The sequence below is a fragment of the Rattus norvegicus genome, chromosome 14, assembly GCF_036323735.1.
Source record: "Rattus norvegicus strain BN/NHsdMcwi chromosome 14, GRCr8, whole genome shotgun sequence".
In the NCBI taxonomy this organism is placed as follows: domain Eukaryota; kingdom Metazoa; phylum Chordata; class Mammalia; order Rodentia; family Muridae; genus Rattus; species Rattus norvegicus.
In genome coordinates, this window is record NC_086032.1 from 104,429,526 (window position 1) to 104,451,338 (window position 21,813).

The 21,813-nt window shown below is 39.0% G+C and overlaps 1 protein-coding gene across 5 annotated transcripts in view; it reads left to right on the forward strand.

Moving 5' to 3' along the window:
* The first annotated feature begins 19,877 nt into the window (after positions 1-19,877).
* The window catches only part of Fancl (FA complementation group L), a 65,895-nt gene continuing 63,959 nt past the window's right edge, over positions 19,878-21,813 (forward strand). For 2 of the 5 annotated variants that reach the window (XM_039092113.2, XM_006251597.5), the window contains exon 1: positions 20,278-21,559. Coding sequence is in view for 4 of the 5 variants with exons in the window: in XM_006251597.5 (XP_006251659.3) it covers positions 21,119-21,559 (441 nt within the window). In the remaining variant the exon portion in view is untranslated. Of the gene's footprint in view, positions 21,560-21,813 lie in introns of all 5 variants that reach the window. The other 3 variants (XM_039092114.2, XM_063273281.1, NM_001191684.1) reach the window with 3 other exon arrangements.

The window sequence follows — 21,813 nt, forward strand, 5'->3', positions numbered from 1 at the left end:
ACCATGCAATTTTCCAAGAATTTGGAAGCTTACATAATATAAAAGGAATTATTCAATATTGTCATCGTTAAACTGTGTGGCAGAAACTGTGCCAACTCAGAGTAAAAAAACCCAAATTGCTCTTCACTTCCTTTATATTTACATTTGGCTGAGTGCAGAGGGTGTCTTTCCTTGGAGCCATGGCCACGTGAAGCTAGCCCACTCTTCATGCTGAATCGCTTGCACACTTGAGACTCTTCTTCGGCGACCCTGGATCTACCCATTAAGATGCCACATTTCCTGTTGTAACCGTTCAAAATGAATCGAGATTAGCTAAATATTTCTTGGTGGTCAAAATTGTGCTCAAACTGGCTTATGATATTAAAATAGAAATATTGTTGTCAAGGTCTCACTATGTAGCCTTGGCTGGCCTAGCTCTTGCTGTGTAGATTAGGCTGGCCTCAAATTTAGAGATCCACTTGCCTCTGTCTCCTAAAAGCTAGGAATGAAGACGTGTGTGCCATCTAGCCTTCAAAAAAACCTGTATTTTAATATGTTACATATTAAATTTACTAATCTTCTTTCTATTGTTTCTAATCTTTTCATTACCAATCAGAAAAGCTCACTTTTCTAGGGTCACTGTATATACTTCTACAATTAATCTGATCACATCACTATTCAACCGGTTTTACCAGAACTGGAACAACCCGTCTGAGGTGTTGTGCTTACATCTTTCTTACGCTGAAAGAGTTGTTCTGTGGTGTCCTCTTATTCAACTTACTTGATGAAATTAATTCATTGCTTAACCCTCTGCATTTGCCAAAGTCATGTAACTTGTTTCTCTGTCCTCGAGCTTTCTGTAAACTACAAATCATATTCGCAAACCTGAGTATGTTGAGGTCAACACGTGAACTTGGAACATCAGCTGGTACATACCGGAACGGTCTGTATCTAGTCACAGGTGTGCCACATGGCAATTCCACTATTATGAGGCCGATAGTATTACAATCTTGGGGCTATCTGCTCCACCACAGCCTTTCAATCAATAGTGTCAGCACCTGTTGATACTTGTTGCAAAGTTCCCTTCAGGAACTGTGCAGTCTGGAAGTCCATTTTTGATAAAAACTATTTCAGATTATTTGTAGGCTCTAAAATACATTAAACACAAACTGGCAGATTAGGGGTAGAAAGATAAATTTGGAAGTCGTTCACATATGCCTAGCATTTTCTATTCTTTAAATTTTATTTAATCTTTTCTTTTTTACACTCCAAACTTTATCCCCCTCCCAGTCCATCCTCTGACAGTTCCCATCCCATCCCTCCTCCCCACTCCCCCAGGCCCACCCCACCAGACCTCTAGACTTTCTGGGGCCTCTGTTCTCTTAAGGATTAGGTGTATCTTCTCTGACTGAACCCAGACCCACCAGTCCTCGCCTGTATATGTGTTGGGGGCCTCATATCAGTTGATCTATGCTACATGGTTGGTGGTCCAATGTCTGAGCGATCTCGGGGTTCCAGGTTAATTGAGACTGCTGGTCCTCCTACAGGGTTTCCCTCCTTCTCAACTTCTTCCACCTTTTCCCTAATTCAACCACAGGGGTCAGCAGCTTCTATCCATTGGTTGGGTGCAAATATCTGCATCTGACTCTTTCAGCTGGTTGTTGGGTCTTTCTGAGGGCAATCATAATAGGTCCCTTTTTGTGAGTGCCCCATAGCTTCAGTAATAGTGTGAGGCCTTGGGCCCTTCCTTTGGGCTGGATCCCAATTTTGGTCTGTCACTGGACCTCCTTTTCCTCAAGCTTCTCTCTATTTCAGTTCCTGTAGTTCTTTCAGACAGGAACAATTATGGGACAGAGTTTTTGACTATGGGATAACAACCCCATCCCTCACTTGATGCCCTGTCTTTCTGGTGGAAGTGGGCTCTACAAGTTCCCTCTCCCTACTGTAGGGCATTTCATCTAAGGTCCCTCCCTTTGAGTCATGAGAGTGTCTCACCTGCCAGGTCCCTGGTTCAATCTGGAGGGTTCCCCCAACTCCTCTCTCTTGAGGTTGCCTGATTCCATTCTTTCTGCTGGCTTTCAGAACTTCAGTCCTTTTCCACAACTCAATATCTGATCATGATCCCCTCCCCCATCCCCTTCCCCATCTAAATCCCTCCCCTCTCCTCCCCTTGTGATTGCTTTCTTCTCTCTTTCAAGTGTGATTGTGGTGTCTTCACTTGGGCCCTTCAGATTGTTGACCTTTTTGAGTTTTGTGGACTGTATCTTGGGTATTCTGTAATTTTTTGGCTAATGTCCACTTATTAGTGAGTACATATCATGCATGTCCCTTTGGGTCTGAGTTACCTCACTCAGGATGATATTTTCTAGTTCTATCCATTTGGCTGCAAAACTCAGGATTTCCTCATTCTTTTTTTCCCCATCCCCCATCGCCTTGCTTCTATGAGGATGCTCCCTGTCCTACCCATCCAGTCCTACCTCAACACCCTGGCATTCCTCTATACTGAGACACTGAGCCTTCATAGGGTCAATGGCTTCTCCTTCCATTGATGCCTGACAAGAGCCATCCTTTGCTACATATGTGGCTGGAGCCATGGGTTGCTTCATGTGTACTCTTTGGTTGGTAGTTTAGTCTCTGGGAACTCTGGGGTCTGGTTGGTTGATATTGTTGTTCTTCCTATGGGGTTGCAAACTCCTTCAGCTCCTTCAGTCCTTTCTCTAACTCCTCCATTGGTCCTATGCAGTATTCTGTGAAATATTCTACAGTCTTTCTTGTACAAATACACATGTCAGTGGTAGAATATTTGGGCATGCTGATAGTAGTGCCTATAGGATGGCAGGGGCTTATCCTCAGCTTAATGTTTCTATGTCATTATGAAATTCATGCGTTTCTTGTTCTCAAGAATAGTTGGGATTTAAAAAAATTTTTTTATTAGATATATTTCTTTACTTACATCTCAAACATTATTCCCCTTCCTGGTTTCCTGTCCATAAACCCCCATTCCCTCCTCACCCTCCCCTATACGGATATTCCCCCTATACATCCCCCTTACTCCCCCCCCCATATTCCCCTGCACTGGGGGTCTAACCTTGTAAGGACCAAGGGCTTCCCCTTCCCCTGGTGCCCCAACAAGGCTATTCTCTGCTACACATGCAGTTGGAGCCCTCATTCTTAATAGCTGAGTAGTATTGCATTGGGTAAATGAACCACATTTTCTGTATCCAGTCCTCTGTCGTAGGTCATCTTGGTTGTTTCCAGCTTCAGACTATCACAAATAATGCCACTATGAACATAGTGGAACAAGAGACCCTGTGGTCTGGTGGGGCATCTTTTGGGTATATTCCCAAGAGAGATTTGCTGGGTATTCAGGTAGATCTATTTCCAACTTTCTGAGGAACCTCCAGATTGATTTCCAGAGTGCTTGCATTATTTTGCAATCCCACCAGCAGTGGAGGAGTGTTCCTCTATCTCCACAACCTTGCCAACATGTTCTGTCACCTAAAGTTTTGGTCTTAGCCATTCTGATTGGTGTAAGGTAGAATCTCAGAGTCATTTTGATTTGCATTTCTTTGATCATTATGGACTGTGAACATTTCTTTAGGTGCTTCTCAGCCATTCAAGATTCCTCTGCTGTGAGTTCTTTGCTTAGCTGTATACTCATTTTTTTTATTGGGTTGTGTGGTTTTATGGTGATTAGCTTCTTCAGTTCTTTATATTTTGGATATTAGTCTTTCTTAGATTTGGGGGTTAGTGAAGGTTTTTTCCCAATCTGTAGGTTGCTGATTTGTCTATTGACTATGTTCTTGGCCTTACAGAAGCTTTCCAGTTTCATGAGGCCCATTTATCAATTCTTTTTTTTTTTCTTTTTTCTTTTTTTTCGGAGCTGGGGACCGAACCCAGGGCCTTGCGCTTGCTAGGCAAGCGCTCTACCACAGAGCTAAATCCCCAACTCCCCATTTATCAATTCTTTATCTTAGAGCATGAGCCATTGGAGTCCTGCTTAGGAAATTTCCCTCTGTGGCAATGAGTTCAAGGTTCTTTCCACTTTCTCTTCTATTAGATTCAGTGTATCTGGTTTTATGTTGAGGTCCTTGATCCACTTGGACTTGAGCTTTGTGCAAGATGACAAATATAGATCTATTTTCATTTTTTCTGCAGACAGAGAGCCAGTTAGACCAGCACCATTTATGATTTCTTCTTTCCATTGTATATTTTTTGCTTCATTGTCAAAGATTAAGTGTGCATAAGCATGTGGTCTTATTTCTGGGTCTTCAATTCTGTCCCATTGGTCAGCATCTGTCTCTGTACCAATGCTATGCAGTTCTTATCACCATTGCTCTATAATATAGCTTGATATTAGGAATGGTGATTGCCCCAGCAGTTCATTTATTGTTAAGAATAGTTTCCACTATTCTGGGTTTTTTTGCCTTCCCAGATGAATTTGAGGATTGCTATTTCCATGTTTTGAAAAATTGTGTTAGGATGTTGATGGGGATTGCATTGAGTTTGTGGATTCAAGATTGCCTTTGATAGCATGTCCATTTTTAGTATGTTAATTCTATGGCTGGTGTTATCTGTCCATTATTAAATGCAATCACTCAGGGGAGAGGAATCTTGTAATGCTTTCTTTCTTTCTTTGCCTTAGTGAGTGCATTAGCCATCAGAGCCCAACACTGCCCAGTGGCATCAGAGGTGCTAGAAAGGTACAACTGCCTTTGGCCATCATCCCTCACAATGTTGTCATTGTTTGCTGGAATATAAAAATTGTCTCCTATTTGAACTCATTGCCTCTATTCAAATTTTTGTCTACTTAAATTTGGCAGGTAAAACTTGAGGGAGTGACTTCCAGTTTCTGATTGGGAATGAATCTACCTGGTCCCACAGCTCTCTGTACCCAGATCCCCTGGGGAGAGAGCGGGATGCTCAGAAATGCAGATAATCCTGAGAGCACAGGGGAGACCACCAGTTTTGCTCATATTCCTGGACCAAGAGGAACTGCTTGGAGTCCTCTGGACACAAGAACCTAAGAGGAGTCAGGGATAGGTTCCCTCCGATTTCCACCTGTGCCTGGAACTGAAAATCAGTCTCCAGGAGCTCTAACACACCTGAGAGCACAGATAAGACAAGGAGCTGTCTGGTACAGGATCCTTCGAAATCCTGCCCGCACCTGGAGCTCTCTGTACCCAGATCCCCTGGAAAGAGATCAGGACTCTCAGAAGTATGGATAATCCTGAGAGCACAAGGGAGGCCACCACTTCTGCTTACATTCATGGACAAAAGAAACCGGTTTGGAACCCTCTGGGCACAGAAACCAATGAGCAGTCTAGGACAGAATCCTTCCAGTTTCTACCTGTGCCCAGAGCTTAAACTGTGACACAACTCTCTGTACCCAGATCCAAATGGGAGAAAGCCAGTCTCCAGGGGTACTGACACAGAAGTTTACAGGACTGTCAAGCCACTCACAGAGACAGCAAGACCAGGTAACACCAGGAATAATCAGACAGCAAGAGAAAAGTGCAGGAACATAAGCAACAGAAACCAAGACTAATTGTATGTCTACAGAACATTTCACCCCAAAACAAAAGAACACACCTTCTTCTCAGCACCTCATGGTACATTCTCCAAAACTGACCACATTACTGTCACAAAACAGGCCTGAACAGATACAAGAAGATTTAAATAATCCCATATATCCTATCAGATCACCACAGACTAACAATGGTCTTCATTAAAAATAAAACCAACAGAAAGTCCACCTACACATGGAAGCTGCACAAACTCTACTCAATAATTACTTGGTCAAGGAAGAAATAAATTAATTAATTAAAGACTTTTTATAATTTAATGAAAACGAAGGCACAACATACCCAAACTTACAGGACACAATGAAAGCAGCGCTAAGAGGAAAACTCATAGCTCTGAGTGTCTCCAAAAAGAAACTGGAGAGATGATACACCAGCACATTGACACACACCTAAAAGCTCTAGAACGAAAAGAAGCAAATACACCCAAGACTAGCACACAATAGGAAATAATCAAACTCAGGGCTGAAATCAACCAAGGAGAAGCAAAAAGAACTATACAAAGAATCAACAAAACCAGGAGCTAGTTCTTTGAGAAAATCAACAATATAGATAAACCCTTAGTCAGACTGACCAGAGGACACAAAGAAAGTATTCAAGTTAACAAAATCAGAAAAGAAAAGCAGACATAACAACAGAAACTGAGGAAAAGTCAAAATTCATCAGGTCTACTTCAAAAGCCTATATTCAACAAAACTGGAAAATCTGGAGGAAATGGAAATTTTTTCTCGACAGATATCAGGTATCAAAGTTAAATCAGGAGCAAATAAACCATGTAAACGGTCGCATAACTCCTAAAGAAAAAGAAGCAGTTATTAAAAGTCTCCCAACTGAAAAAGAGCCCAGGAACAAATGGGATTAGTGCAGAATTCTATCAGACCTTCATAGAAAATCTAATAACAATACTGTCCAAATTATTCCATAAAAAAAGAAACAGAGGGAACACTATCCAGTTCCTTCTATGAAGCTACAATTATGTTTATACCTACACCACACAAACAACAGAGAAAGAGAATTTCAGACTGATTTCCTTTATGAATAATGACACAGAAATACTCAAAAAAATTTTCACAAACCAAATCCCAAGAACATATCAAAACGATCATCCATCATGATCAAGTAGATCATCCCAGGAATGCAGAAATGGTTCAGTATGTGGAAATCCATCAACGTAATCCACTATATAAACAAACTCAAAGAAAAATCCACATGATCATTTCATTAGATGCTGAGAAAGCATTTGACAAAATTCAACACCCCTTCATGCTAAAAACCTTACAGAGATCAAAAATTCAAAGCCCATACCTAAACATAGTAATAGCAATATAAAGCAAACCAGTAGCCAACACCAAACTAAATGGGGAATGGAGTCGGCACTGCCCCAGAGCTGCTGTGGAGGTGTAACCTTTACGCATGCGGGAAACAGCCCCGTGTCATGTGTCATTACAGCTCCCATCAGGTTCCCAGAGTGACTGATCTCAGTGTTTGTCTCCTCCTGCTCACACCTTTTAGTCAGGCTGCTCCAGGGCGTTAAAATAGGTTCAGACGCCCTTTTTCTCGGGGTCTGAATTTACTACCCTACCGTGGGGTGACTATCTAATGTTTAGGCTTCCCAAGAACGTTGATGTTCTGAGGGGCTTCTGCTCAGCAAGTCTTGGAGGATTCCCGAGCAGCCATGCTTCTGGAAAGGGGAATGGCTTTCAGAGCCTCAGATACTTGCTTTCTGTGAGGCAGAGAAGAAAGAAACCATCTTTTCACCTTCAGTGTTAAAGTTTCATACACACATCTATTAGAAAACTTAGTAAAATTCATTAGATTAGCAAAATAATGAAGATTTTTAAATGTCTTCATCTTGAGTGAAACCATCGAAAGCATGAGGAGAATTGGTTACGTCATGAAAGACAGGGGAGACTATTTGCACAACACTCTTTGCGAGATCTCTTAAAGAAGAAAAATATGCTAACATTTTGATCCATTAAAGTCATTCATGGGGTTGGGGATTTAGCGCTTGCCTAGGGAGGGCAAGGCCCTGGGTTCGGTCCCTAGCTCCGGGGGGTGGGGTGGGGTGGGGTGGGTGGGTGGGGAGTCATTCATTATGACTGCTGTTTGAAAGATTTTGAATAGAAAAATCCCACCCCACCCCTCCAGAACACAGCTGGGAAGAGACCACCCAGAGACAAAGGTAAACACAGTTGAGGGGGGGGTGGACTCCCATATCCCCTCAGATCCCTAGTCACAGACAGTACTGCATAAAAAGCCTAATCCCCAAACACAGCTGGCAGGTAGGAGCAGTGGAGTCTCATACTGTGCTATTCCACCCTCTCAGCAGGGAAGAAGTATCTCCTAAAATTGTTTGAATTTCTGAGACTAGTAGCTAGCATCTAACCTGTATCACCTGGTTATGAAAAGCCAGCATCACTTATGGAGAAAGCACACACATATCTAGTAGGAAAAAATATTGACTGAAAATATATTATTTTGCTTTATTTTGTTCTTTATAATTTTTAATTAAAACCTTAGATATTCCTTTGTTTTGAGATTTTCTTACATGTATACACTAGAATATTATTATCTCTATCCCATTTATCCCCATTTCCCTAACTCCTCAAACGTGGTTTACTCTCAACCTCATAGGTTTTGTTGGTGGTGTTTTTTGTTTATTTTTATAACCCACTAAAGTCTAGTTAGTGCTGCCCTTAAGTGCATGTCTGTGGGACGTTCACTTGACTCTTACCAGTGACCACATCCTCAATAAATAATGATCTTTCCTCTACTTCCCCACTTCTCTTTAAGGGTTAGCATCCTGAGATCCTCTCTCCCATCTATGCCTGGATTTGGGCTAGCATGCTCTTATGCAGGTCTTATATAGCACAGATTCTATGAGATCACTGTGTTAGTAGTTATGTCCAGAAGTCATGCCTTTCCCTCTTCTGGTTCTAATGTTCTTTCTGTCTCAGACTCCTAGATGTTCTGAACCTTGCTATGGAGGGTTTAATACAGATGTTCTGTTTAGAGTCAAGTAGTTTCTGAGCTCTTTGACTGAACTCCATAGCCTTTTGTCCATTGCAAAGGAAGACTTTTTGATAAAGGTTGATAGAGGCCCAGGTCTTCAGGGCTGTGGATTTCAGTGTAAGTATTTAGAAGGCAGTTTGGCCACATGGCCATTTAGCAAGGTGAAGGCAGTGGTTCTACTTTACGGTCTATGGCCTCCCAAGTTAAGGGTTCTTGACCAGTACTATATACCAAACAGGAAATCCTAATTCAATTTCTCATTTTAATTTGCACTTTGTTACTTATTGTTTAGTTATTTTGGTTTATTTGTCTCATTTGAATATGCTTCTATGATGTACTTTGTCTGAATCTCTGCATCTTATTATAATCTTTGTATTACTTCTCTTACCTATGATTCATATATTTCCTTGTCATTAATATTCCCATTTTCCCTCTTTTCCCATACCTCCCCTCATTATGCTCTTTAATAATATTTGAGCTCTGAGCTCAAAAATAAAAACAACTATAGTTTACATTTTTCTAAGTCAGTACATTATTGACACTTGTTTTTTAAGTTTATCAGTGACACAGTGAAGTCTAAAAATGTCTTCTACTTCAGGTAGAAGACTAGGACAACTATGAAATCACTATTTCTGTTATCTCTGTGGGCCTAGTAGGTTTTCCCTGAACTAGTAGTGGGAATAAGAATTCAACTGAAGATAGCTTACCAGAAAGATTTACTTAAAACTAAAATTAAAATAATAAAGCAGGTTTGGAAAAAACAAAACAAAACCAATCTGGGGGACACATCCCTTTGCAGCAGTCATGCAGAAAGATGTAGACTTTTCATCACCGGTCTTAAAAGTCAGTGTCTTTGTTTGGGTTTTTGTTACTGTGGAGAGACATCATGTCCATGGCAACTCTTACAAAGGAAAATATGTAGTTGGGGCTGGCTTACAATTTCAGAGTCTTAGTCCATTTTTATCATTGCAGGAAACATTGCACTATGCAAGCAGAAATGATTGCTGGAGAACTGAGAATTCTCCATCTTGATCAGTAGGCAGCAGAAGGAGACTTTGACACACTAGCCAAACTTGAGCTTCTAAAACCTCAAAGCTCAACCCCAGTGATACACTTTCTCCTTTCTTAATAGTGCTACTCCCTATAGGCTTACCATTCATACACATGATTCTATGGGGGCAATTCCTATTCAAACTACCACAGTCAGAAAATCATAAACATATGCAGTTTAAGCCTTGAAAATCAGTAATAGCAACCCAGATCACTATACCTAGAAGTTATCTTTTTAAATTGATGGGAAAAATAAAAAAACACTTTCAAAACAAGGATTAAACTAAGCTATCTTATGACAACAAAACAAGCAGTGCCAACACAAACAATCAAAATGACAGGGTTGTTATTCACAGAAGATGAAGTACTGTGGTATATTCACGAGTATACAGGGAAGAATAAGTCTCATGAGAGGAAGACAGCAGGAATGAAAGCTAGGACAGAATGAATGGCTGAAAGACCAAATGTTTTACATCAACACATTCTTTACAGTATTACAATTATTACTCAAATTAATGAATTAGTTAAAAATTAACTAACACTAAGACTTTTCCTAGGAAGGGGCTCACCTATCAGGCTTTATCTATAGGACCCTCCTGGTCTCCCTCAGTGTTTGCCCCCTGCTGAGCCTTGCTGACTCACGTAGAAACTTTTGTTTTTAAGAAAAGAACATCTTGGCCTTTGCTGTTTGGCCGATGGGCAGTAACACCACTGGGTCAGTTCCTGTTTTTATTCTGAGAACATAAACTTGTTTTTGTCATTTCCATGTTCTTCTTTTCATCCTGAGAACTTGTTTTTCCATTGTGCTTCCGGAATTTTTCCACCCGGTGGACTTGATGTATTATATACTGTGAACCTCAGTAAAGCTTTGGCATTCTCATAGCAGGGATGACCCAAGTCTCTGTCTTTTGTTAAATCCCTCAGGCCTATGCCTGCTTCTTGGTACCATGGTGGCGTGGCTGCCATCAGTTATCTTTGGGTAAACTCATTTGATTTGGCAATGTAGCTATTTAATTTCTGCATTATCCTGTATGAACACAAGACTCTAGAAGAAGGTGTATTTTGCAATGTGCGTTCAACCAAATTATGTAAACTAAAATAGATATATATTTTTGAAAACTTGAAAAAATGTTAAATATAGAAAGGAACTTTTACATAATTATAATTTATATGATGCAATATTGCTGCTTATGCCATATGTAAGTAAATATACTATACATAATACTTGTATAAACATATATCCATAGCCTGCACATTCCTTAGAATAAATATCAGCTAAAGAGAACAAAAACTTGTATGATGTCGTCTTTTGTAATTCGCCTGTCCGATCCATGGATTGGGCCCAAGCTACCACCTTGTGGTGCTGGCTCCCTCATGTCCTCTACTTTACACTCTCATCTCCTTTGGGCTACCTATAAGATGGCAACAAAAGAGATTAAAATGAATCCTGCTCAAGTGGATATGATATTTCCATAAAAACCTATTAAGATCTTCATGAATGTTTTCAATGTCATTTTCACTTGAATAAGTACATAGGATATTATCACTTTTTTCTCTTTTTTGTTGGATATTTTCTATATCTGCATTCCAAATGTTATCCCCCTTTCCTGATTTCCCCTCTAGAAACTCACTATCCCATTCCCCACCCCCTGCCTCCCTCCATGAGGGTGCTCCCCCACCCACCCACTCCCTTCGGCCTCCCTGTCACATTCCCCTACACTGGGGCATCAAGCCTTCACAGGACCAAGGGCCTCTCCTCCCAATGATGTCAGACAATGCTACATATGCAGCTGGAGCCATGTGCACACTTTGGTTGTTGATTTAGCCCCTGGGAACTCAGGAAGTCTGGTTGGTTGACATTGTTGTTCTTCCTATGGGGTTGCAAACCCCTTCACCTCCTTCAGTCTTCTAATTCCTCTATTGGGGATCCCATTCTCAGTCCAATGGTTGACTGCAAGCATCCACCTCTGTATTTGTCAGGCTCTGGCAAAGCCTCTCAGGAGACAGCTGTATCAGGCTCCTGTCAGCATGCACCTCTTGCTATTGCCAATAGTGATTGGGTTTGGTGACTGCATGTGGGATGGATCCCCATGTGTAGCAGTCTCTGGATGGCCTTTCCTTCAGTCTTTGCTCTCCAGTCTTCCTGTGAGAAGAGCTATAGTTCACATGTATGGGAAGTTACTTTAATTTTGAAGTGACAATTTAGAATGATTCTGGGATGGTGTGTAACTGAAAAGGAGATCATCTACATCTGGGTATGTATACAAGGTTTGTATGTTCACCTTAAATATTTTAGAAATTCTCTATAATCCAAGTCTTCTGTAAGGACACTTTTCAACAAGTCTTTACTGACGTGCGCTCATTCTGTGCGTGAGCACATGAAGGAATATACTGTCTAATTGAAAATGCACACAACTAAGCCATCCTTTCCATTGTTAAGAAAATACTAATAATACTCACTAATGACATTCTATTTATATTTCACAAAAACATTCTTTAGAAATTGCTAATTGGTTAGTATAAAGACCTAAACTATCTATAAATGAAAAGAGTGTATGCAGGGACTTTAAAATAATTATCATTCATATAATACATATTTACATGTAATTATTCTTTCAAACCCATTCATTCCTTACAGAATTATGTTTAGAATTTCAAAGAAACCTAGGAATCATAAAGTGACTTTTGTGAAGTGAAGCATTTGTAAGTTTAACCTACTATGAAAAAATGTTCCCAGGGAAACAAAAAGGCAAAGGGAGCTAAAGAAAAGGAAACAATGGATTTTTCACAAGTAAAAATCCACTCAGCAGTGTCATATTAAGTTAAATGAAAGCAGGGCTTGGAGAGATGCGTCGGTAGCTAAGAGTACTGGCCATGCTTCCAGAGGACCTGGGTTCAATTTCCAGAACCCACATGGCAGCTCACAACTGCCTGTAACTCAAGTTTCAGGGGATCCGACACCCTCATACATGAAGGCAAAACACCAATACACAAAGAATTTTAAAAAGTAAATGAAATTTTAAAAGACAATGCCACTCTACAGGACCAGATAGGTTGAATTGAAAAAGTTCAATTCATCAACTGAATCATAGCAAAGTCGTTAATCATAAATTGTGGAAGAATGAGTTGCTATAAATTATCAACATATAATCTGGTAAAATTTATCAAAATGATACTTTAATATGTACTTGAATAAAATTATAGACTTATACACCAATAATATAAATTTAACATTGTTTAACATCGTATGAATTATGCCTTCATTTTTAAAAGTAGAAAACGCTAATAAAATATCTTGAAAATAAATTCCATACTTCTTTAGAGGGCAAGAGATCATTTACTGGTACACAAGAAACTCAATCTAATTTGTAAACAGGTATCTTAACTCAGCTTTTTTCACTCTACATTTACATTCATAAATGCTTCATTGAGTCAACAGATGATCTCAATTCTCACAGCATTTACATCTCTAGAAATCTTTGCTTATGTTGTATTTTTAAATTTATTTAAAATTAGGATTACTGTTAAGTAACGTGTTTTACAGCAAATGACCCACAGTTATTGATGTACAAGTTAATTATATGGCCTTCCTTTGATACCTTCAGTGTTGCTGTTTATATAAATATATTTTATGTGCACATATCATGTGCATATCTATTGCTTAGTGACTTTTTGATATCTACTCACATTGCTGCAACTAGCCAGCTGTAGTTTATTGATCAGTTGATTGTCTCTATTTCCATAAACTGTTTTGGATTAGTTGAAGGAGGAGATTATGTTCCTATGTGTGTTACTTGTTCAAAAGAAGGTAACTTTTATATTTTATTGCATATAAATACATTGCTTTTTATTAAGTTTTGCATGATTCCCATGGCTCTCAGAAGTAGGACTGCATCTTTCTCTCCACTGACTTCCTAATACTGTTTTTATATAGTAAAGATTTTTGAAGAATATTAAGATACCTGTTATTTCTTCAAAAAGATACTCAGAATGTTTTTATCATTTGAAAAAATATAATAAAAATTACTTTAGAATATTGAAAAAATTTTAATTTTTTTGTTTGGCTAGCTATCAAAGTTTTATAAAAATAAGCTATTTTCCTGTTATAGACTATTTATACTTTACTTCTTCTAATTTATCTACAGAGAAAAGAAAACCATCACAAATAAGAACCAAGTTATATAAAGTTATATAAGATACAAACAAATCCTACTTATGTTTTACGATATTTGATTATTGTGCAAAGAAAACCTAATTGTAAGGAAAATATAAAAGCTTAAATATTATGAATATTTTCAATATTATTAGTAATTCCAAGATGGAATTAAGTCTTTTGTATTGTGTGTTGTATGTGTTTACACATGTATGTGCGTGCACATTTGTGTGCCTGTGTGTATGTCAGAATTTCATAGTGTAGAAAAGGAAAATCACACATCCCCAAACCACTTTCTGCTTAATTCATCTTTGTAGAAACCTAAGCATGTTTTAGCATTAGAAGCTATGTCTGTGTACACAGATGGTTTCTACAATCTGACTCATTTATACACGAGGTCTCTATGAACTTGCTATGGTCTTCTCATCTAGGAACCTCCTCAGCTCCGTAGTCATCTTGCAACTTTGAGGAAAGTTTGAAAAGAAAATTAGCTCCCTAAAAATATGATCTCAAGTAATACGAATTTTTAAAGATTTTCTCTATTTATAAAAAAGATCATCCTTATCTTAAAATGTCTTTTAATGGTTTGATACTTAATAAATTTTATTTATTAATGTAACTTGTATCTGCAAACCAGCCATTTCTGGGTTTGGAACCATAAACCCCTGTTACAACAAATACTCACTTGATTAATTCAAACCTATCCACTGTAGCTTCCAAATAAAATCAAGTGTGAGAATTTGTATTAGACAAGTTAAAAGAAATGGTTGATGAATTTTAGTTTACATGAGAATCATTTTGATACAACTTAGATTTGCTATACATATTCTATTTTTTAAAAATTACTGAATTGCCTGCCATAATTCACATTTATTGTTCATGGGATAGATGTTCCTAGGTTCAGAGACCTATCTTTGAGACCCAAATGTCAAGGCTATAGCTTAGGAACATAAAGAATTTACCATGATTTTGATGGTTAAAACCCAATGTTAAAGACTGTTAGAACACATGGCTTCTGAATAATTTGTTCTGTCCAGTTTTACAAATTAAAAGAGAAAGTTTGCAAACCTCCTCTCTTTGTATATACTTTCTTGGAGCCAGAAGTATCTTCTTTTTTGTATCTTTGGGTAAATTAGATTGATTGACTAACCTGAGGGAAACTTTCAAAATATAATCACTTCTCTCATTGATAACTCTTTTTTTTTCTGCTCTGAGTCTTTCACCCTTCCCCTCATAATTACTCTTTCCTAAGTGTGTGTATTTATTATGCCTTCTTCATGCAACTTCCTTGCTGTGGATGTTCCAGGTTTGGACCCCCGTGGATCAGTGTGACATCAATTTCTGAATTGATGTCTTGGCTAAGTGTTAGCATTCTAGGAAATTTTTTTTCTAGTTGTTCTTCAATAGAAGATCTGCAACCTCACTGGTTAGTGGTTTTCACTCAGTGTAGAGCTAGGTTTTTCCTTGGAAGAGCTTTTTTGCCATTGTTCTTGTTGATGTTGTTATTATTTTGTTTTGCTGAGAAGTCTTTGCTTAGAACTTGGACTGTTCTATTTCAGAGTGATTCAAAAATCTCCAGAGACTTTTAAAAGAACAGCATGGCTTCTTGTCATTTCCGAATCCTAAAACAGAGTCGTTCACTTGTTTTGTTGCATGCGGACCTTACTGTTCTTCAGTCTATGTAGAATGAAGCAGGAATTACCACTGTAGACCTGTGGAGGGGGGCGTTTTCAGTATCTGGAATTCATCCTTGCCGTAGGGCCTTCTCTAAGAGTCTTGGCCTGGTATGATAGAATACCAGAGAGTCACCAGCCAAACTCAGGTCAAATGGAAGCCTTCATAGCTTATTTCTTATGAGTATGCTGCTTTCGAGTTAAAACATAAAATGAAATACCAAAACTGTTCACTATACTGCAATCTATGAGCTGGTTTTAAATTTCTGAGTAGAAAAGAGGCAAGAACAAAGTCCTGATTCGAATTAATAAGTGTTTTGCAATAAAGAAATCTGAAGACTGAAAATTACAGGGTCCAAATACTCTGTCACTGTCAACAGTTTACTCCTCTTTGCAGCCTGCCACACCATTAAGTCATGTTGTAATCTTGAATAGCTCCCCCTTTTTATCACCAAGACAGTATTGTGTTTAGAGAGATATTATGGTTTTGCTCTGCCAGTCTTCTGAGACCTTTAAATGGTTCTGTTCTTTCCGAAGTTTGGTATCCCCCACACTTCTGCCTTCAGTTCTCAGTAGACTTGAACAATCTTTCTAGTTTATCTCACTAAATTGCAGGTGTTCTGTCTTCTTCCACCGATGGCAATTGAAAACCAACACGCCTGGGACAAAGTCAAATATTAATGTCCTGTACTGGAGGGATCAGGTGATGACTGGAGGATATTAAGACTCGTGATTTTTAAAATTCTTTAAAAAGGGCCCACTCAGCTGTTGGATGGTGAGCCCTTGTAGACCATTTGCAGTTAGTTAGTGAGCTGCAGGTCTCCGTGAATGGGCTCTAAGCATGCTCCAGGACATTTTCTGTGCATTAGAGGTGCTCCTGGGGAACAAATCCTACCTGAATTTGCAACCTGATAGGTCCTTCTCCTCTGTGGCAAAGACCTTCAGTAAGTAATCAATGAAGCACCAGGAAATAAATATACTAAGTGGTTGATCATAGCAAGAACTAAGATGATACACACACACACACACACACACACACACACACAGACACACACACACACACCCCAGACATATACACAGAGAAAGAGAGGGGGAGAGGAGAATAAGAGAAAGAGAATAGGGTTTTTCCTATTCAAATCACAAATACACAATATTAGTTCAATATTTTCATTCTTCACAATGCTTTTTGTAAGTTTTCAGAGTTAGGACATTCATTTTTCCAGAGCCACAATGTTTAAAGATTATTATTTTGTGACACACTATACAAAAGAAATCATACCTAGGATGTGTCAAAAAGCTTGAAATTTGGAATGGATATTTGTGCAGCTTGTAAGAGAGAAAGCTTACTTATGATGGTAGAAGTAGTTCCTTTGCTTTCTGATGTTCAAAATATCCAGACTATTCTCAGCAGTTGATTTTTACTGTGTTTCTTGTAAACAATAGTATACAACAATGAACTGATGATGGTGTAATTTTCCAGTCTAGAACACCTCAGCATAGTGGTTGGACCATTGAATTAGACTTTATGTAGTATTCTTGTTTGGTTTTGTTTGATAGAGGATAGATTTCTTAGCTTACTGAATTTATTTTTGGGAAATGCTCATTTAGACATTTATCCACCATGAAAATAACAAGACCATTTCTCTTAACAATGGGATAGTATTCATTAATGCAGTTTTGGGAAATTCCTATTAATTTAATGAGAGTTTAGAGCCAAGGAGTCAACTGTCTTTGCCTGACTTGGATAGTATATATTAATGACAGAACTGAGTATGACATAGATTATAGGGGAAAGACTAGTATCTTGAGGACAATACTTCACTGAATATCATGAATATAAAATGTAAAACTTAAATCCTCATTCTAGGCTTCCTCTACTTGGAAACAGCAAGGAATAAATCTGACTCAGAAGCTACCCAAATTATGGTACTTTTGTGATAGCAGCCTGAGTAGAATAAGACATCTTACAAATAGTTAATGCTGAACCAGGGAATATACTAAATGGTTGGGCATACCAATAATTTCAGAAGACAAGAAAAATTCTTATAAAGAGCATCTGAGAAGGATATTCAAGGAAGGTTAAAGTTTCCACATGAACAGTATGGTGATGTGAGGTTTTGAAGTACTGAAAATGGTAGGTCTTAGCAAAAAAAGGTATAAAGTACTTCAACGAGATTACACATCTTCTTAATCTTGTATGGTCCCACTGTTGAACACCCTTAACTGTATCCCCATCCCATAGTGCATAATCTAAACATTTTTAATAATTGAGTTGTATGACTGAGCAGATGGTAGTTCAGCATATATTAAGAATGATTTGTTGGACTATTAAACACAAGACAAGAACCCTATTACCAGAATTTGAGAATCTTTAGGTTAGAGTAGGGGTGTGTGAGAAATATAGAAATATCTTTATTTCTCATCTTTTGTCTGTCATTCACATAACAAACAAATTAGAGGCAGAATATTGTTAGACACTGCTGTTGCCTATGTGAGAAACTGGAGGTCCATTGCAGCTTTAGCAAATAGTTGCTGTCATGGTGGACCCGTGCGAGGAGGACAACCAAGGAGGCGATCCTGTTGACCAACCAAGGATGGCACTTCAAGTGGCTGAGCAGAAGGCAGAAGTAGTGATGGGCTAGTGGACAGGAAAACTCACTCTATCTATAGAGTTACTTTGGCAGACAAGTGCCTGACACCAGTGTTTAAGAGACAGAGTGGATCCTGGAAGAAAATCACTGCTAAGAAATTGTCTTGAGTTCTGTTGGATTGATTTGCATGAACCCCTTCATCATTTACATGGTAGGAAATACCATTTCCAATACTCTACTGGGATGAATCATACTGTGTATGAATCTCTGATGAGCCATTTGAGCACTTACAGATATTTCAGCTATTTTCAGAAGTTGTCCCAGTGTTTCGTTTATCTCACTGGGAATCTTGCCAGTTCAGATTAGCAATTTACAAGTGCCCGGTCTTGGACTGCTACCTACACATGTCTGTGATTTGATGGCTTTTATTGAGCTCCCTGAGAGGAGAGATTTCAGTGGTGAAGGATTACTTTTGTGAATCTGAGAAAAAAAAGTCGCCTAATGCTGGAGCGTACAGAACCACTAATATCCTGTTTAAATTTAGTGGTCCTTAAGAATATTCACTGTAAAAATAATCACTTATGTTGAAGAGCACTCAAATGTTCCCATTACTCCATGGGGAGAAGACAGATCCTAGGTCAATGTACATAGTACTATAAATAAATAAAACTATCACACAGCACTTGAATGAAAATAAAGAAAACTTTGATGTTTCTAGTACACAGCAAAATAACAAATAAAATCAGACTCTCACCCAAAGAATAGTAGCTGCTAGATCAGCCACAGTAGCATCTTTTTTCAATAATTTAAACAGTCAAAAACAGCCTTTAAAATGTTGTACAAGTTTCTCCTGGGTAAACTTGTTTTCTTTTGCATTTCACTTCTATTTAGCATTAACTTAAACAAAAATCGATTGTAGACACTTTAGGAAGATGTGAGAAATTAATGCTCGGTTAAAATTATACATAATGAAAATTCAGGAAGTAGGGGAAAGGGAAAAGAGTATATAAAAGACTAACAAAAGTATAAAAATTCATTTAATACATTTTACATGATATAAAAAACCTAACAAGCTGAGATTCAAAGAAATATAGACTATTTATTTATTTATTTATTTATTTATTTATTTATTTATTTTGAGACAGCATGAGGTATGATCTAATGGTTTCAAACTGGGACAATTTTAGCATTCATATGTAGCTTCTTCTCCATGTCCCTGACAGGGAGAGTTCTTTATTCCAGGCATAGAGAAGGCAATCTGAGGTGAGTATTTCAGGAGCTGCTTCAGGGCACCAGAGGAGATTAGATTTATGTAGATTTTGTCTTTTATTCAGATGCCATGGTGGTATGTCGTGAATCCATTGGCGGTAAATTTTGTTTCCTAATTATAGGGTTAAAAAGTCTAGCTCACCTCAGGTTTTCAAAATTTACCAATCCCAGAGCTTGCAAACCCACTAATCACTGAGCCAACCCAAAGCTCAGACTTGAAATCTTACCAATCCCCACTCTGGAAAACTCTACCCCAAAGAATCCCTATGTAAAGCCTGCTTCTAGCTTAGTTCTTTGCTGCTTTTTTCCCAAGCAGATGCAGCCACCCTTCCTGTATTTCTTTCTAATAAATTTTTTGTGTAAGGTTTGTTGTGTTGTTTGACTTTGTAATATTCCTTGGCTCCAGACTTCCAGGATACCTTTCCCCTCAGAGTTACAACACTTTCTCCTCAGAGCTGTAACATAAAGTTGTATAAGATTTCTAGTGCTGACACTACTGCAATCTGAGTCACAATCTGAGAGTCTTATGGCAGTGGTTCTCAATCTGTTGATTGTGTTCTCACCGGAAAACTTCTGTCTCTCAGAACAAATACATTGTGATTCATACCTAACAAATTAAAGTTACATAGTACCAACAAAATACTTTTATGGTTGGGGGTCACCACAACATGAGGGACTTCAGTAATAGATGGTAGCATTAGAAAGGTTGAAGACCACTGTCTTAGTGCAACCTAATGTAACAAGTACAGCATTCTTGTGTTCTCTAAGCATCCAGAATATCGTGACAAAATTCTGCCAAGCTATTCATCTTTTAAAATCCAATCTACAACAAGGGCAATAAGAATAGGAAGGAAGAATATCTTATTCATCTTTGCACAATCTTTGACATAGTACAGTGATCTTAAAAATAGTAGAAAAAAAGTGACTTATTGCAATACCAAATTATCATATAACTATTAACAATTTCTTTTTTTAATTTAATTTTATTTTTATCATAGAGATCATTTTTATTGGATATTTTTATTTACATTTCAAATATTATTCCCTTTCCCCGTTTCCTGGCCATAAGCCCCCTATCCCACCCCCTCTCCAACCACCTGCCTTCCCACCCACCCCAGCCCCTGACATTCCCCTGCATTGGGGGCGGGGGGTCCAGTCTTAGCAGAACCAAGGGCTTACCCTCCCATTGGTGCCCAACAAGGCCATCCTCTGCTACATATGCAGCTGGAGACATGGGTCTGTTCATGTGTAGTCTTTGGGTAGTGGTTTAGTCTCTGGGAGTTCTGGTTGGTTGGTATTGTTCTTAAGGGGTTGCAAGCCCCTTCAGCTCCTTCAATCCTTTCTCTAACTCCTCCAAGGGGGACCCCATTCTCAGTTCAATAGTTTGTTGCTAGCATTCACTTCTGTATATGACATGCTCTGGTTGAGCCTCTCATGATACAGCTATTATCAGGCTCTTATTACCAAGTTTCTTAAATCTATCCTTAGTAAAAAGATAATAACCATCTCGTCTCTAAGTTAGAATGTATAGAAAAAGTTTTTCAGAGAAGACTCTCAGCAAATCTGTCAATCCTTTTCATGTTTTTACTGTATTTGTGAGCGAACCACCTCAGAAATAAATTGAATCTCTTTCAGTTTACATGGGCTTCTTTCAAATATATCTAGTTAAACACAGTACAACGCTGAATCTGCACACAATATACATGATGTATTTTAGGTACAATTTGTTTACATACACAGTTGGTTGAAGGGTATACTGGGAGTATACAGGAGACCTAGTCCAAAGCAAACACAAGAACAGGAGAGGTGATGGGTCAGGTTCAGGGTAAAGACAGGATGCTATGGGCATACTGTAAAAGCTATGTCAGGGGAGGAAAGTCAGCTTTTGGAGTTGCAGCAATCTTCAATAAAACCAAGAAGAGGATTTTGTTGGTTTTATTTTTGACAGTCAAGGTCAGAATAATCCTGACCGGTCAGACCTGCGGACTTGAGAGTGATCTTCCTTTACCTGCTTCTAAGGGGACCAGTTGGCTCAGATGTACAGGTCAGGATTGCGGTACCCGCCACTTCTGGGTCTCCAGACTTCCCGCCAACCTGGGTTTCCGCACCGTCCCTCTGCAGACTGCGCATGTGCGGCGGCCATTCCTGCGCGCCATGGCGGACACGGAAGCAAACCTGTTGCGCCATTTCCCGCTGCTGCTTCCTCAGAATCGGGAGAAAACTGTGTATGAGGGCTTCATTTCGGCTCAGGTACCCTGCGGGGTCGTTCTCTCGGGCAAAAGCCTGTCACTCGTAGCGCAGGTTGGCCGCGGCGTCTCTGGCCCGCTGGGCGAGCGCGGCGGAGATTGGAAAGCAGCGCCGATATTCTGCGCATGCGCGGTCTCTGGGTGGCGTTGCCGCGCGACACAGGGAGGACCTGGCGACTTGACTTTGCTTGGCTGGTGGTGGGAGGTGCAGTTCTGTAGGTCTTAACCAGAGTTCATCACACAGAATAGCGACATATG